The sequence below is a fragment of the Bombina bombina genome, chromosome 4 (assembly GCF_027579735.1).
Source record: "Bombina bombina isolate aBomBom1 chromosome 4, aBomBom1.pri, whole genome shotgun sequence".
Classification (NCBI taxonomy): Eukaryota; Metazoa; Chordata; class Amphibia; order Anura; family Bombinatoridae; genus Bombina; species Bombina bombina.
This window is the reverse complement of record NC_069502.1, coordinates 89,222,613-89,241,747: the sequence shown is the minus strand read 5'-3', so window position 1 is coordinate 89,241,747 and position 19,135 is coordinate 89,222,613. Positions and strand designations below refer to the sequence as shown.

Here is a 19,135-nt window from a genome sequence, read left to right as displayed (position 1 = left end):
GAGAGCTGAATGCCCTCGTCCCCTTCTTCCCAACAATGCCTGTATTACTCCTGAAATTGATCCAAAAATTATTACATTTATAGGTTCCCCGGTTATAAGGTTAAGAAAGGCATGGATAGGGCATGGAAAACATGCCAAGACAAACTTTTATACATTCTGTTGGCCCTATTTCAAATCTCTGAGCAGGCTGTTATTGAGAATTCCTCTCTTGACCCCTTTTTGGTTAGAGAATGGGTACAAAGACTTCTCTCCTTCATAGGAAATACTAACACAGCTATGATTATTGAACTTAGAAAGAATATTCTACATAAAATAGACCCTAAAATTTGTGACAATGCCGTAAACTAATTAGATTCTGACTCTAATGGTCTTCTTTTTGGGGACATTTTTCTAAAAGATCTTAATAATTATATTAATACTTTTTCAAATTTAAATCAGGTAAGAACTTCAGTAAGATTTTTTCTGACAGGCCCGGGAAAGGTAGGGGTTGCTTTCCTGGCCGCCTAAATTATCAATCAAGACCTCAATTCCAATATCAACAACATTTCCAACAATCTTTCTCTTGTAAGGTGTATCCAGTCCACGGATCATCCATTACTTGTGGGATATTCTCATTCCCAACAGGAAGTTGCAAGAGGACACCCACAGCAGAGCTGTAATATAGCTCCTCCCCTAACTGTCATACCCAGTCATTCTCTTGCAACTCTCAACAAGCAAGGACGTTGTAGGAGAGAGTGGTTAAATATAGCTAGTTTATTTTCTTCAATCAAAAGTTTGTTATTTTTAAATAGTACCGGAGTTGTGCTATTTTATCTCAGGCAGTAAATAGAAGAAGAATCTGCCTGAGGTTTCTATGATCTTAGCAGGTTGTAACTAAGATCCATTGCTATTCTCACATATGTCTGAGGGGATTACACAGATGAGGTAACTTCAGCAAGAGAATGGCGTGCAGTTTATTCTGCTATCAGGTATGTGCAGTTATAATTTTTTCTAGAGATGGAAAACACTAGAAAATGCTGCTGATACCGGATTAATGAAAGTTAAGCCTGAATACAGTGATTTAATAACGACTGGTATCATGCTTACTCCCAGGGGTAATACCCTTATGATATTTACAATATAAAACGTTTGCTGGTATGTTTAATCGTTTTTATATATGCTTTGGTGATAAAACTTTATTGGGGCCTAGTTTTTTCCACATGGCTGGCTTAAATTTTGACTAGAAACAATTTCCACTGTTGTAGTATAAAAGTTACAGTTGGTGCAGTTAAAATTATAAACTGTGACATCCAGCTTCCCTCAAAGGCCCTCTGAATGCTATAGGACATCTCTAAAGGGCCCAAAGGCTTTCCAAAGTCGTTTATTGGGGAAGGTAGGGCCACAGCTTGCTGTGGCAGTTGGTTGTGACTGTTAAAAAACGTCTATTTTGTTTTTTTGATCCGTTTTTTGAACTAAGGGGTTAATCATCCATTTGCAAGTGGGTGCACTGCTCTGTTAGCCTATTAAACACACTGTAAAAATTTCGTTTGATTTACTGCATTTTTTCACTGTTTTTCAAATTCTGACAAAATTTGTTTCTCTTAAAGGCACAGTACCGTTTTTTATATTTGCTTGTTAACTTGATTTAAAGTGTTTTCAAAGCTTGCTAGTCTCATTGCTATTCTGTATAAACATGTCTGACATAGAAGAAACTCCTTGTTTATTATGTTTAAAAGCCATGGTGGAACCCCCTCTTAGAATGTGTACCAAATGTACTGATTTCATTTTATGCAATAAAGATCATTTTCTGTCTTTAACCCTTTAAAGACACAGCTTTCAGTTTGCTCAATTGTTTTATGACGGAAAAATTCCATCATATGTCCTTAAGAGGTTAAAAAATGTATCACCATAGGAATCTGACGAGGGGGAAGTTATGCCGACAGTCTAATTTTCGTGCCTTTCAAAACTTTAAGGCAAAATGCGGCATCAACTTCCTCTAATAATAAACAAGAGGGAACTTTTGCTCAATCCAAGACGATCTGGAGACCAAACCTGACATGGAAAAAAGGTAAGCAGGTAAAAAAGGATGCTGCTGCCTCTAAGACAGCATGAAGGAACGGCCCCCTATCCGGGAACGGATCTAGTAGGGGGCAGACTTTCACTCTTTGACCAGGCGTGGGCAAGAGATGTTCAGTATCCCTGGGCGTTGGAAATTATATCCCAGGGATATCTTCTGGACTTCAAAGCTTCCCCCCCAAAAGCGAGATTTCACCTTTCACAATTATCTGCACACCAGATAAAGAGAGAGGCATTCTTACACTGTGTACGAGTCCTCCTAGTTATGGGAGTGATCCATCCAGTTCCAAAGGAGGAACAGGGACAGGGTTTTTACTCAAATCTGTTTGTGGTTCCCAGAAAAGAGGGAACCTTCAGACCAATTTTGGATCTAAAGATCTTAAACAAATTCCTCAAAGTTCCGTTGTTCAAGATGGAAACTATTCGTACCATCCTACCACTGATCCAGGAGGGTCAATATATGACTACAGTGGATCTAAAGGATGCTTATCTTCACATTCCGATACACAAAGATCATCATCGGTTTCTCAGGTTTGCCTTTTAATACAGGCATTACCAGTTGTAGCTCTTCCCTTGGAATTAGCTACAGCCCCAAGAATCTTTACAAAGGTTCTAGGGTCACTTATGGCGGTCCTAAGGCCACGGGGCATAGCAGTAGCCCCTTATTTAGACGACATCCTGATACAGGCGTCAAACTTCCAAATTGCCAAGTCTCATACGGACGTAGAACTGGCATTTCTGTGGTCGCATGGGTGGAAAGTGAACGAGGAAAAGAGTTCTCTATCCCCACTCACAAGAGTTTCCTTTCTAGGGACTCTGATAGATTCTGTAGAAATGAAAATTCACCTGACGGAGTCCAGGTTATCAAAGCTTCTAAATTCCTGCCGGGTTCTTCATTCCATTCCGCGCCCTTTGGTGGTTCAGTGTATGGAAGTAATCAGCTTAATGGTAGCCGCAATGGACATAGTGCCGTTTGCACGCTTACATCTCAGACCGCTGCAACTATGCATGCTCAGTCAGTGGAGCGGGGATTACACAGATTTGTCCCCTCAACTGAATCTGGACCAAGAGACCAGGGATTCTCTTCTCTGGTGGCTATCTCGGTCCATCTGTCCAAAGGTATGACCTTTCGCAGGCCAGATTGGACAATTTTTATGACAGATGCCAGCCTTCTAGGTTGGGGTGCAGTCTGGAACTCCCTGAAGGCTCAGGGATCGTGGACTAAGGAGGAGTCTCTCCTTCCATTAAATATTCTGGAACTAAGAGCGATATTCAAGGCTCTTCAGGCTTGGCCTCAGTTAGCAACTCTGAGGTACATCAGATTTCAGTCGGACAATATCACAACTGTAGCTTACATCAACCATCAAGGGGGAACGAGAAGTTCCCTAGAGATGTTAGAAGTTTCAAAAATAATTTGCTGGGCAGAGATTCACTCTTGCCACCTATCAGCTATCCATATCCCAGGTGTAGAGCACTGGATTTTCTAAGTCGTCAGACTTTTCATCCGGGAGAGTGGGAACTCCATCCGGAGGCATTTGCACAACTGATTCATCGTTGGGGCAAACCAGAACTGGATCTAATGGTGTCTCGCCAGAACGCCAAGCTTCCGTGTTACGGATCCAGGTCCAGGGATCCCAAGGCGACACTGATAGATGCTCTAGCAGCGCCCTGGTCTTTCAACCTGGCTTATGTGTTTCCACCGTTTCCTCTGCTCCCTCGACTGATTGCCAAGCTCAAGAAGGAGAGAGCATCGGTGATTCTGATAGCACCTGCGTGGCCACGCAGGACCTGGTATGCAGATCTAGTGGACATGTCATCCTTTCCACCATGGTCTCTGCCTCTGAAACAGGACCTTCTACTTCAGGGTCTTTTCAACCATCCAAATCTAATTTCTCTGAGGCTGACTGCCTGGAGATTGAACGCTTGATTTTATCAAAGCGTGGCTTCTCCAAGTCAGTTATTGATACCTTAAGACAGGCACGAAAGCCTGTCACCAGGAAAATTTACCATAAGGTATGGCGTAGATATCTTTATTGGTGTGAATCCAAGGGTTACTCATGGAGTAAGGTCAGGATTGCTAGGATATTATCTTTTCTCCAAGAAGGTTTGGAAAAAGGATTGTCAGCTAGTTAAGCGTCTGGCAGATGTTCCGAAACGTTCAGGCATTTTGTCAGGCTTTAGTTAGAATCAAGCCTGTGTTTAAACCTGTTGCTCCACCATGGAGCTTAAACTTGGTTCTTAAGGTTCTTCAAGGAGTTCCGTTTGAACCTCTTCATTCCATAGATATCAAGCTTTTATCTTGGAAAGTTCTTTTTTTGGTAGCTATTTCCTCGGCTCGTAGAGTCTCTGAGCTATCTGCCTTACAATGTGATTCTCCTTAACTGATTTTTCATACGGATAAGGTAGTCCTGCGTACCAAACCTGGGTTCTTACCTAAGGTGGTATCTAACAAGAATATCAATCAAGAGATTGTTGTTCCATCCTTGTGTTACACAATTTGGGCGTGGTCCGTGCTTTAAAGTTTTACTTACAAGCTACTAAAGATTTTCGTCAAACATCTGCTTTGTTTATTGTCTACTCTGGACAGAGCAGAGGTCAAAAGGCTTCGGCAACCTCTTTTTCTTTTTGACTAAGAAGCTTAATCCGCTTAGCCTATGAAACTGCTGGACAGCAACCTCCTGAAAGGATTACAGCTCATTCCACTAGAGCTGTGGCTTCCACTTGGGCCTTTAAAAATGAGGCTTCTTTTGATCAGATTTGCAAGGCGACGACTTGGTCTTCGCTTCATATTTTTTCAAAATTTTACAAATTTGATACTTTTGCTTCTTCGGAGGCTATATTTGGGAGAGAGGTTTTACGGGCAGTGGTTCCTTCCATTTAAGTTCCTGCCTTGTCCCTCCCTTCATCCGTGTACTTTAGCTTTGGTATTGGTATCCCACAAGTAATGGATGATCCGTGGACTTGATACACCTTACAAGAGAAAACACAATTTATGCTTACCTGATAAATTTATTTCTCTTGTGGTGTATCCAGTCCACGGCCCGCCCTGTCATTTTAAGGCAGGTAATTTTTAAATTTAAACTACAGTAACCACTGCACCCTATGGTTCCTCCTTTCTCGGCTTGTTTTCGGTCGAATGACTGGCTATGACAGTTAGGGGAGGAGCTATATTACAGCTCTGCTGTGGGTGTCCTCTTGCAACTTCCTGTTGGGAATGAGAATATCCCACAAGTAATGGATGATACGTGGACTGGATACACCACAAGAGAAATAAATTTATCAGGTAAGCATAAATTGTGTTTTTCAAGATCCCTCTACTTCCCAGTTGTTCCCGTCTCGTTCCAGACCTTGGCTCCAAAGGGGTCAGCGATCCAGGGCAAGATCTCGTCCCCCTGGAAATAATTTTTCCATTTCCTTCTTCCCCAGAAAATCTTGGTGGCAGATATTTTTGCTCAAAATTGGAGTCTAGTAATGTAATAGTCTGTCTAACCATGCAGTCTCAAATATGATTCTCATACAATATGTAAACCTGAGAATACAGAATCTCATCATAGACTGCTGGATTTAGTGCTGTAAAACTGCAACTATAAAGTATAGGTTACTGTTGCTTTAAGGATACTTCCAATACTCAGAGTAACATGCAACAAAGTAACAGTTACCATAGCATATCATAATTCATTTAGACTAGGCAATTTGGAGACTGATGAGAGTCAGGATCTTGTTACAAGCCGACTGCTTGTTTACAAATAATCAGCATGGAGAGAGGGAGTGGTTTCCTGAGAGCAGACGATGATGTCACAAATCTCAAAGTTGGAGCTCCGTGAAATAAACTGAGACACAGAGAAATTATTTACAAGAGTTTGAGGATAAAATATGTACAAGTCAAAATCAACAATCACCACAATAGGTAAGTAGGTATGAATGCTGGTAAGTATACTTGCAAACTTGTAAGGGGAGTTGCTGAGTAGATCAGTGGAGCCAGAGGGATGCAGCAGAGCCGGTTCTGAGGGCTGAGAGTTGAATTCACAGGGGCTGAATCACAGGCAAGCTGGAAATGCAGGATTCTGAAGAAAAACACTTCCTTAATAAAACAGTGACCAACTAGGCAAAGAGTTTTGAATCACTTCTGTACCACAGTACAGGTTTGAATAAGAAAAAGGTCAGCTTAAATAACTTTAGCAAAGTAGAATCCAAAATGGATAGGGCTAGGAATACTTGTCTGCTATGAAACAAAATACCAAGCAATTAGTAGCTGGAGAGGAGGAGTTTATATAGGGAGGTGCAAATATGATTACTAGAAATCCTTAAAGGCGTAGTAGATATGACAAGTAACTTCAGATCCTTGGATTCTTCAAACAGTTCAAGGTGTTTTGATAGAATTTTCTTCCCCTCCTGTTAAAATATTAAGACCTTGTCCCATTCAATTTTCAAAAGAAGATCAAATTCTGGTTCAATCAGAAATTTCAACTTTTTCAAAAACAAACCATTCAAAATGTCAATTTTTCTCAGGATCTATTCTTCAGCAATCATTTTCTTGTAAAAAAAGAAAAACGGTCAATTCCGCCTTGTCATAAATTTAATAGATCTAAACGCTTTTGTTTCCTATCATCATTTCAAGATGGAAGGAATTCATCTTCTAAGAGATTGCCTCAGAGAAAACGATTGGTTAATTCGCTTAGATCTGACAGATGCTTATCTGACCGTTCCTATAGCACCGGAGCATCAGAAATTTCTAACTTTTTCTTCTGGTTCCTGATCCCTGGCTTGTTCCTGACTTTGCTGTTTTCCTTGTTCCTGATTCTGGCTCGTCTGACTACTCGCTTTGGCTCCTGACTCAGCTCATCTGACTACCAGCTCTGGTTTTGACTCCTGGCTTGTTATTTGACTTATGGACTTTTTATTATTTTTGTTATTAATAAAGGTGTGATTATTTTTGCACTTCTTGTCTCAGTCTGATTCCTGGTGCCCTGACATTACGCAAGGGCCATGAATCCTGATGGTGCTAATAATCCACCTTTACCTACAATCATTTCCAGGATTGAGGAACAGAATCACCGCTTGGATCAATTTGCACTAGCCCTGCAAACCCTGCTAACTCGCACTGCACATTTGGACCAGAGTGTCCCACAAGATATGGCTGCTCCTGATTCCACTGCTGTACCTAGTCCTAACAGGAGCATGTCCGGTTCTGCACCTCTACTTCAGCATTATGGAGGTGATCCTAATCAGTGCAGAGGGTTTTTGAACCAGGTGAGCATTTAGTTTGAGATGTTAACTCAGGCGTTTCCCTCTGACAGAGCTAAGGTGGGATTTCTCATCTCTTTACTCTCTGACACGGCCCTTGCCTGGGCTAATCCCTTGTGGGAGACTAATAAACCTGTGATTTCTAATTACCCTGAATTTGTGGCCTCCTTTTCGAAGGGTATTTGATGTTCCGGCTCGCTCCTCCTCTGCTGCCAAACGACTCATGTCCATTCATCAAGGTACGCGATCTGTTGCTCAGTATGCCATTGAGTTCCGTACGCTTGCCGCAGAGGTTGGTTGGAACAATGAAGCCCTTGTTGCCGCCTTCTTTCATGGGCTTTCTGATGTGATTAAAGATAAAGTTGCTGCCAGAGATTTACCAGAGGATCTCGAGGCTTTGGTGCCTTTTTTAATCCAAATTGACATCAGACTCAGAGAGAGGCCCTCTTTTAAGGAGCGCTTGCGGAGGTCTCCTGTACCATTGTCTCCTATGTTGTCGTTCCCACCCATGCCTCCCTCTCCTCTCATGTCTCCTGGTCCCAAGTCACCAGGTACTGCTGTGCCGATGCAGTTGGGATTTACGCGTCTCTCCTCAGCGGAGAGGGCCTTTAGGAGTAGGGAGGGGCTCTGTCTCTATTGCGGGTTACAGGGCCACCTTTTAAAGTTTTGTCCTACACAGGCCGGTTAAACGCTCGCACCTAGGGTCCTGTCGGGGGCAGACCTTGGGTGGTTTATACTCGTCCCCGGAACTGCTAAAGGAGAAATCTTTGGTCATGGTTGTCCTTTCCTGGGTGGATTCCGCCATAGTCACCCAGGCTCTTGTTGACTCCGGTGCTGTGGGCTATTTCATTGACAGTGCTTTTGTGTCACAGCTCTCCATTCATGTATTGCCTCGGTCCGTTCTGCTTGCTATTGAGGCCATTGATGGCAGGCCTCTTCAGCTTACACTCATTACTCACGAAACCACTCCGTTATCTATGGCTGTTGGGGCTCTCCATTTTGAAATCCTACAGTTTCAGGTGATTAACTCTCTGCATTTTCCAGTTTTTCTGGGTTATCCCTGGCTCCAAAAGCACAATCCCAGTCTCGACTGGCGTAGGTCCGAAATTTTGTTGTGGTCTCCTCAATGTATTTCCACTTGTCTTCGGAAACCAGTCAAAGTCCTTTGCACTTCTTCGGTATCTCAATTGCCTGAGGAGTACCGAGAGTTACAAGATTACAAGACATTTTTGACAAGGTGTGTGCCTGTACATTGCCTCCTCACCAGTCTTACGATTGTTCCATAGACCTGCAACCCGGAGCCATTCCTCCTCAGGCTGGGTTTACCCTCTCTCAGTTGCAGAGAATTGTGCTATGGAGGAGTATGTTGCCGATGCTCTGTCAGGGGTGATCATCCGCAAATCCTGCTTTCCTGCAGGGGCTGGCTTCTTCTTTGTGAAGAAAAAGGGTGGCGAGTTAAGACCATGCATCGATTATAGGGGTCTTAATCATCTTACCATTAAGAATACTTAACCTATTCCGCTCATTGCGGAACTCTTTGACCACCTCAAGGTAGCTACGGTCTTTTCTAAACTTGATTTGAGAGCAGCATACAATCTTGTTAGAATTAAGGAGGGCCACGACTCGAAAACAGCATTTAACACCAGGAGCATCCATTATGAGTATCTTGTAATGCCCTTTGGCCTATGTAATGCTCCAGCTGTTTTCCAGAAATTTATTAATGATGTTCTACAAGATATGTTGCAACAGTGTGTTGTGGTGTACTTAGATGATATCCTCATACACTCACCCACTCTTGAGGCTTATCATTCTGATGTTACACGGGTACTTCAGAGACTACGTGAGAATGGCCTGTTTTGTAAACTCAAGAAATGTGAGTTCCATCAGACTCATGTAACCTTTCTAGGTTATGTAATCTCCGTTGCAGGGTTCTCTATGGATCCTGACAAGTTGTCTGCAGTCCTGCAGTGGCCTCGCCCAGTTGGTCTTCGCTATATTCAACATTTTATGAGCTTTGCCAATTACTATAGGAAGTTTATTAAAAACTTTTCTTCCTTGGTCAAACCTATCACTGACATGACCCGTAAGGAGAATGATCCAGTCCATCGGTCACCTATTGCCAATAAGGATTTTGAGAGTCTTAAGACTGCTTTTGCTGCCACTCCAGTTCTGGCTCATCCTAACTCTGTACTGCCTTTTGTTCTTGAGGTTGATGCATCTGAGCCTGGAGTAGGTGTCTCAACGTCCTATTCCTGATGGTTCCTTGCATCCGTGCGGTTTCTTCTCTAAGAAATTGTCTCCGGTGGAGTGCAATTATGAAATTAGCGACAGGGAATTACTGGCCATAATTTTGGTACTCATGGAATGGAGGCACCTTCTCGAGGGTACTAGTGTACTAGGGCTCATTCATACTGACCATAAGAATTTGACTTATCTATCAGAAGCAAAACGTTTGTCGCCCCGACAGGCCAGATGGGCGCTATTTAATTATGTGGTCTCCTACCTGCCTGGTAGTAAGAATGTTAGGGCTGATGCCCTCTCTCGTCAATTTTCGCCTCTGTCCAAGGAGGAGTCTGTACCTATTCCAGTTATACCTCCTGACCATATTTTGGCCACCATACGTACTAATTTGACTTCTCCCTTAGGGGAGGAGATCCTGGCTGCACAAACCAATGCACCTCCTGAGAAACTTGAGAGTGCTTTGTACCTGAGAATCTTCGAACTAAACTATTTCACACTTACCACTATCCTAAAGCCGCAGGTCACCCGGGCAAAAACCAAATGATTTAGTCTGTCACTCGACAATTCTGGTGGCCAGGTCTTCATTCTGATGTTGCCTCCTGCTCAGTCTGTGCACAGAATAAGACTGCTCAACGTCTACCTGTGGGTTTTCTTCAACCTATTGCTTATGGTGAGCGTCCTTAGACACATCTTTCCATGGACTTCATTGTCGAGCTCCCTGTTTCCAATGGTAATACTGTTATATTATTGGTGGTTGACCGTTTTTCTAAAATGTCACCTTGCATTCCATTGAAGTATTTGCCTACTGTTCAGGAGCTTGCTTCAATTTTTGCCCAGGAAGTCTTCCATTTACATGGGTTACCCAAGGAGATAGTCTCGGACCGGGGTAGCCAGTTTGTCTCCAGATTTTGGCATTCCTTTTGTGCTCAAATGGGGATCCAGCTTTCCTTCTCCTCGGCATATCACCATCAATCCAATGGGGCTGCAAAACGGTCTAATAAAGCTCTGGAACAGTTCCTCCGTTGCTATGTCTCAGATCACCACAACAATTGGTCTGAACTGTTGCCTTGGACAGCGTTTGCTCGTAATAATGCTATTAATGCTTCCTCCCAGTTATCCCCATTCATGACGAATTATGGGTTTCAGCCATCCTTGTTGCCCTATTCATTAATGTCTCAGGGAATTCCGGCTTTGGAGGAGCATCTCCAGCAACTCTGTTCCACGTGGGTGCAGATTCAGGATTGCCTTTATCATTCTATGCAGTGCCAAAAGTTCCAGGCTGATCGTAGCCATCTGCCCGCACCTTCCTACCAGGTTGGTGAGAGGGTTTGGCTGTCCTCCCGCAACTTGAACCTTCGTGTGCCTTCCAATAAAAAATCTGATTCCTGGCACCCTGACAAGCTCCTTGGATTTTTACGAAATTATTAAAACCAGTTATGGCCTGGTTAAGACTCAGAGAAGTCCGTCTAATTATTTACCTAGACGATATTCTGATTATGAACCAGAATTTTATTTCTCTTCAAAATCATTTATCCCTTACCATTCATCTTCTGGATATTCTAGGTTTCATAATAAACAAACAGAAAATTTGTCCTGATTGCTACTCAGTCTCTGGTCTTTCTGGGTTTCACCATAGATACTTCCAAAGCCATTCTCAGTTTACCTCCGGACAAAATAAAAAATATCAAGAAAGAAATATCTTGTACTCTCTCAGCTCAATTCACTCCTATCAGGAATATAGCCAGAATAGTGGGGTTACTTTCATCCTCTATTCAGGCTATATTTCCTGCCCCCGTTCACTATCGGGAATTGCAACTTCTCAAAATCTGCCATTTACAGAAAGGGTTTTATTATTCTCATTTAATTCAACTTTCTCCAGAGGCCAAGGAGGAACTCTCCTGGTGGCTTTCTCATATGGAGGCTTGGAACGGGAGAGTTATTTTCGGCAATTCTCCGGACCTTGTAATCGAATCCGACGCCAATAGGTTCGGCTGGGGTGCTCGTTGCGATCCTTCCATCACAGGAGGAAAGTGGCCTCTGAAGGAGAAATTCCATATAAATTGTTTAGAACTGCTAGCGGGTTCTTTCGATATCAAGAGTTTTGTGAGGAATTCTTCTCCAGTTACCATTTTGCTTTGCATGGACAATATCACTGCAGTTCGATATCTAAACTGCTTGGGGGGAACGAAGTCCAGAGATCTTTCCAATATTACCAAAGAGTTCATTCATCTGTGTTTAGACAGGAATATTTCTGTGAAAGCAGAATATATTCCAGGTTTTTCAAACACAGCAGCGGATTGGGTCTCGTTTTCTGGTGGATTCCAGCAATTGGAGTCTCGACAGAGATGTCTTCCTTTCTCTGTCCCACCTCAGAGGTCCCTTAATTTTCAATCTTTTTGCGTCTTGTCTGAATTTCCAAATTCTTCCCTACTTCAGTTGGAGACCAGATCCAGAAGCAGCGGCAATCGATGCTTTTCTTCAACTCTGGCCTCCTCAAGGAGCCTATGCTTTTGCCCCCTTCTCAATGATTTTGAGAACAATTTCAGCGGTTCACAGGGACAAAATTTCTCTTTTTTTAATAACCCCCCTTTGGCCAACTCAACCATGGTACACTGCACTTCTGGAAATGTCCTTTAAACTCCATATTCTTCTCCCTCACCTTCCACATTTGTTAACCAATCCAGAAGGAGATTTTCATGATTTCATTCTTCAAGACTCCCTTCGTCTCATCGATTGGTCAATTTTGGGGATTCCTCTCCTCTTGAAGGACTTTCTGAAGGAGCTAAGACTCTCATGCGAGAATCTTGGGCTCCAGGCACCCGAAAATCCGATTTTTATGCATGGTCAAAGTGGTCTAGCTGGTGCATGGTTAGGAACATGGATCCCCTTTCAGCTGATATAAGTAACATTATTAATTTCTTAACGTCTTTTTGAATCAGGTTTAGCTTACAGATCCGTCAATTTGTATCGTTCAGCTATTTCAGGCAAACATGTTTTATTAAATAATTTTCCTATTGGTCAACATCCCCTTATTTGTAGACTTTTAAAAGCCATTAGACTTAAACTCCTCCTATTCCTAAATACAGGTGGCCCTCGGTTTACAACGGTTGAATTTGCACCGTTTCCGAATAACAACCTTTTTTTTAGTCATGTGACTGCTATTGAAAAGCATTGAGAAGCAGTGCATTGATTAAAATAGCCAGTATGTGGAGCTGTCCCCTTGTGTTGCAGCAAAGATATGCAAGCCAAGCAAGCTGAAATTAATCAATTTAACCAGACCTGAGCTATCGAGCAGATTGCAAAGGAACAAGATCTTCCTGTCTATAAATCAGTCCAGATTGGAATGCATAGAAAGAACTGTTTGCAGAAAAATGCAAGTAAAGTCTGTGATTTGTGATTATTTTATTAGGTTTATAATGCAGTTTAGCAAATGTTTTTGTTCATTTAACTTTAAGTTTAATTATATAGTTTAATTATATATTCTGTGTTGTGTGATTATTTGATACTGTTCATAATGCTGTTTAGCATTTAAAGTCTTCATTTCAAAGCTTTAAAAATAATGTATTAGGTGTTACTTATGCCAATTTTGAGAGGGGCCTGGAACCCAACTCCCTCACTTCCCATTGACTTACATTATAAACTGGGTTTCAATTTTCAACTGTTTCGATTTACAACCATTCCTTCTGGAACCTAACCCCGGCGTAAACTGAGGGCTACCTGTATATAATTCTTTCTGGGACGTGGAAAAGATTTTTTCCCTTTTCAAATCTTGGCCTTCTAATAATTTACCTTCTTTGAAACAACTTTCTGCTAAGTTAGCTATCTTATTATTACTTATTTCTTTCCGTAGAGTTTCTGATGTTGGTGCTTTAGATTTTAATTCTAAACTTCTCTCTCCTGAAGGTCCCACTTTTTTCTTATCTCGCAGAACTAAAACTTTTTCTTCTTCCATATTCTATCCATACTTGCCTTCTGAACCTTCTCTTTCTGTTGTTAAATGTCTTAAAGAGTATGAGTCTAAAACTGCTCTCTTAAGATCTTCTTCTAATCAACTTTTTATCTCCTTTATTCCTCCTCATGCTACTGTTACTAATACTTCTATTTCTCGCTGGGTGAAATGGGTTATGAAAGAGGCTGGTATTGATATTTAATTTTTTTCTGCCCATTCTGTTAGAGGTTCAGCTGCTTCTAAAGCTTTTCTAAAAGCTGCTCCTTTACAACACATTTTAATTTCTGCTGATTGGTCTTCAGACTCTATTTTCAAACAGTTTTATTTCAAGCCCATTCATCATCCAGCTAATAATTTATTGTGTTAGTTGCTTTAAACTAGCAAAATATGAGTCTCTGGTCTTGTAATGAAATTCCGATTATCCTAACTTGTTAAGGTATAATCTCTTCTCCTGGTTCAAAGAATCCTATTTGCTTCCTTCATCTCTTCGTCATGGGATTAAAAGAAGTTTCTTCATTTCCGGCTGGATTTTGATTCTTCTGTTGGTTTTTCTTCTCATGTTGGAACTTTCATCTGTAATTTTTAATTTTTGGTTTTTCAGCATCAGACAAGAAAGAGGAAGTTGGGGTACGTATTGGACAGCTTATGGAAGCTATGACTCATCTTATTGGTCCATTTTTTCTGTGTTTTCCAAAGTATTCATTGCATTGGTTACTTATGTTAACTCTGTGTTATTCTTATTGTTTTAATGTTGGATTCATTTACTTCTGTATCATTACTTTTAAATGCTGCATATGAGTAGTAAAAGAAAGATATGCAAAATACTCGTCTCTGTGTCTTTAATAAAATCTAGATTATACCTTCACAAGTTAGGATAATCGGAACTTTCCTACCTGAGATGTCTGCTCCATTTCTACTCAGCCAAAAAATGATTGGTTGATAACTCTTCAACTATGGAAATGCAACATTGCATTTGCTGATTCTGCACCTACGCTAGAATTTTTTAGTTTTTTTTCACTATTTCAGAAAATTAATTACATAGCCCAAATATAATAATTTAACCCTAAGATATATATACTCTCCCATGCTCTGACCATTCTAACAATTAGTGGTACAAGGGTTATCTGATGATTCTCTTACTGTCAGATAACATGATACTCTGAACGCTCTATTACATCCATGGAATAATACCAGGCCGTGTGTACAGCCTGCTTCATTATTATCTACAAATTCCAAGAATTTAGATGCACCACATTATGTTAAAGGATTTTATAAAATAGTGACTTTACTTATAAATTCTATTTATTTATTTTTATTGTGACATACATGTATCTTTTGAGAAGGAAATATAAAAAAAGCTGCTATGTTTGCAACAATTCTTAACAGTACTACTTGAAGGGACATTAAACAATAAGGGCCAGATTACAAGTGGAGCGGTATTTAACGCTCCCGCTCGAACATTGACTCCGCTAGAAGTAAGCTTTTTGCGCCTCAAGTAGCGCTCGTATTACAAGTTTAAAGTAAAAATGTCACTCTCACGCTAACCCGATGCACGCAAAAAGACGAACTTAGAATATTGCATTAATATACTCACCCATAGAAGTCAATAGAGCAAAAAAAGTGGAAAAAAACCTTACTCGCGAGCAAAACTGATCGCATATTCTCATGTGCGTTAACCTTACATGAAAATATGAATATTTCACATCCAATATTCTTCACATAGCAGAATATGTTCTATTTATTCATAAATACATAGTTCTGTGTATATGTCTATCTTACATATTGGGCTTTACCCACAGCCACTGGGGTAATGTCAGCTTTACCCGGGTAATCCTAGGATTACCTGATATCTAACTTTACCCGCACATAAAACAGAACTCTGCAATATATTTTCATTATTTATTTTGTCCCCTTTTCCTGTAATTCCATTCTGAAATTGTGAGCATTTAAGTTCCTGTTAAAAATGGAAGTGCAGAACACTGTTATATTGCACACAGCCATTAGCTGCACACTCAAGTGACCTATTTATAACTGTGCCTAATTGGCCACAGCAGAGAAGGTAACCTAAGTTACAACATGGCAGCTCCCATTGTTTTATAGACACTAAGGGGCATATTTAAGAAGGTGTGAGCGGACATGATCCGATATTGCAGATTATGTCCGCTGCACATCGATAAATGCCGACAGCATACGCTCTCGGCATTTATCATTGCACCAGCAGTTCTTGTTAACTGCTAGTGCGATGCCGCCCCCTGAAGATTTGTGGCCAATCAGCCACTAGCAGGGGGTGTCAATCAACCCGATCGTATTTAATCGGGTTGATTTCCGGCGATGTCTGTCCGCCTCCTCAGAGCAGGCAGACAGGATATGGAGTTGCTTCATAACTTCTGTTTCCGGCGAGCCTGAAGGCTCGCCAGAAACACAGAGCTTGATAATGCGCCCCCTAAAACTTTACACTTATTTTGTCAATATTTTAACAACTTATGAAACATTAAAAAACACATCTACATGTTATTCTCAGACTAATCTTTTAATTGAATGCTTCATTCTATCTAGCATTTAATTAGTGTTTAATGTCCCTTTAAAGAGGCAGTAAACACCTTGCAATTGCAAGATATTTATTGTGTCTTACTATAGAATAACGTCAGCCAACTCCAAACAAATTAACATCTTGTTGGCTGCAATTGTTTTTAAATAGCGAAACTCCACCTACTACTTGCTTTATTGGAGCAGCCCATCTGGGCTTGAGTCTGCAGACAACAATGCTAGTCTCGGTCATTATGGTAATACAAAGTGCATTGTTTTTACAGCTTGTATGTGTTGTAGGCAATTATGGACACAGGTATGTAGCAGAGTTTAGCCTTGAAAAGTCTCCAGTGTACATTTCCCGGCCTGAGAATTAGAAAATAAACCGTTTTCAGAGCTATACTGCATGAAAATAAGGCAAAATAAATAATGAAAGTATATTGCAAAGTATGTAAGTAAAAATGTCAAAATTAAATATTAATATTAATGTTAAAATTAAATAAAATCTCAATTCAAAATTAAAGTTTAATGATTCAGATAGAGCAAGTCAAATTCACTTCCATTATCTAAATTTGCACATTTCCTGAGGCACCAGTTCTGAGCATGTGCAAGATTCACAGGATATACGTATATGCATTTTATGATTGGCTGATAGCTGTCACATGATGCATTAGGAAAGAAAATGTAACTAACATTTGTCAGAAAAAAAATCTGCTACTCATTTGAAATCCAGTTCAATTGCTTTTGCATTGTCTTTTTATTATGCATGTATTAATTATGTAATTCTGTGTTTAGTGCTCCTTTTGTGTTAGGTGCAGTCAGAAGTGGTGGAAGAGCGGCTTTTTGAAGTTAACCCAATTCCTTTTATTGTTGTTTCATTTTAATTTAAAAGGATATTTTATAACAAAAAAGGTCTGGAATGTATTGTATTAATCTTGTTGGCATTTGACTTAAAACTTTTGGCATTTTTATTTAATGTGCTGATATATTGTACTTACTTTGAGAGGCAATAAATGAAAAATAAATAAATAAATAGATAAATACTTAAATAAAATACTAGTATAGTAAAGTGTCCCTACTTGTATATGCTTTGAAAGTCACTGATCACATTTTTTTATTTTTTGGTGATTCCCCCCCCCCCATTAATCCGTTTAAAAAAAAAAAATTAAAACAAATATAGACAATCAGGTCCTTGAAATCAGATATAACTAATCCTTAGCTGTTGAAAACTAGTAACATTTTAATATAAAGAGAACAAAAATGAAATGGACAAAAACAATATTTTTTGGTAATACACCAAAACATGAAACATTAAATATACATACAGAGTTAAAAAGCTTAATATTACCTCTCAAACTAGCAAATGAGGGTCCCTTGTGGGCACTACTGCTGCTAGCGGTATAACTAACAAGAAATTTACCTCTAGCGTTTGTTTACTCTTTTACTTTAAATACCAGGATTAGATTTTGTGGACTTTTCATGGAGAAGAAACCGACAGTTGTCACTTTTATAACTATACCCTTCACACACAATATGTAAGGACATTTACATGCAGTTGTACACTTTTAAAATAAGTGTGTGCAATTGTAAAATAAAGTAGCGTACTTTTTAAATCTTGCATCTCTTTCTTCTCTACTTTTCCCCAGACAATCTGATTCCTAATAATGGTGAGTACTGAAATGATGTAATCACGCTATGCCTGTTGTTTGACTGTCTTCTGACAGGTGTTTCCTCTGTGGCCTCCCTGATGTCCCTTGCTTGGGTGCTAGCCTCCTATCACAAGCTCCTACGGGACTCCAGGGATGACAAGAAGAGCATGAGCTACAGAGGGGCGCTCATCCATCTCTTCTGGCGACTTTTCACCATATCATCCAGAGTTATATCTTTTGCCCTCTTTGCTTCAATCTTCCAGCTCTACTTTGGGATCTTTGTAGTGGTCCACTGGTGCGTCATGGCTTTCTGGATCATTCACGGTGGGACAGACTTCTGTATGTCTAAGTGGGAGGAGATCCTTTTCAACATGGTGGTAGGAATTGTGTACATTTTCTGCTGGTTTAACGTCAAAGAAGGCCGGACTCGATATAGAATGTTTGCTTATTACACTGTTATTCTGACAGAGAATGCTGCCTTGACGTTCCTTTGGTATTTATACAGAGATCCTGACACAACTGACTCATATGTCGTGCCAGCACTGTGTTGTGTTTTTATTAGTTTTGCTGCTGGGATAGCATTCATGCTCTTATATTATGGTGTACTGCATCCTATGGGGCCACGAGCTAAAATATTTGCCAGCTCCTGTTGCGCCGAGCTGCTCTGGGGCATTCCTTTGCCCCCTGATGTTGAGCCTATGGCACCTCAAACCCCAGGGTACCGGGGGGCCCAGGCTACGCCTACCAGAGCGGTTACGGAGCAACAGGATGACTTAACCGCTGACACATGCTTGCCCGTTTTCCAGGTGAGACCATCTGTGCCATCCACTCCATCTGGGCGTCCTTATTATCCTGAAGGGCCCCTCATAAAGATTGACATGCCAAGAAAAAGATATCCAGCCTGGGATGCTCACTTTGTAGACAGACGGTTAAGAAGGACTATCAACATTCTTCAGTACATCACCCCCACAGCTGTAGGTATAAGATACAGAGATGGTCCTCTCTTGTATGAGTTACTACAATACGAGTCTTCTCTCTAATATTCCAAGTACAGAAGAACCTTATTTTTGTTTACGATAAATATAGCTCATTGAATATTACAAACAACAACAAAAAAGAACACAATGAAAGAAAGCTTGTGAAGAGCTTCATTTCTAATTGTGTATGTATACAAAGATATTCTCTATGTTTTGTAAGTAAAAACAAAAAGAAGACTATTCTTTGGTGTTTTACAGTCAAGAAACAGTATTGAAACATCCATACTATGATCCAGGGTGGAGAGAAGAATTCTCCATTCAAAGGTTTTATACATTATACACCAAGTGTAGAGAATTTATGGGATTGGTGCTGATAGAACAAACTAACCTTCAACTGCCTTACGCCCTTTGGTGCTGAGTTTCATTAAGTACTGTCACCTCTCTAATGCAAAATTGGTGGTTATACAGTCAGGAAACTATCAAGCCTTCCGTTT

The 19,135-nt window shown here is 40.6% G+C and overlaps 1 protein-coding gene across 1 annotated transcript in view; it reads left to right on the top strand.

Moving 5' to 3' along the window:
* XKR6 (XK related 6) overlaps positions 1-18,704 on the top strand; it is a 438,476-nt gene extending 419,772 nt beyond the window's left edge. The window contains exon 3 of the mRNA XM_053709539.1: positions 17,740-18,704. Within this exon, the coding sequence (XP_053565514.1) occupies positions 17,740-18,704 (965 nt within the window). The remainder of the gene's footprint in view (positions 1-17,739) is intronic.
* The last annotated feature ends 431 nt before the right edge of the window (positions 18,705-19,135 follow it).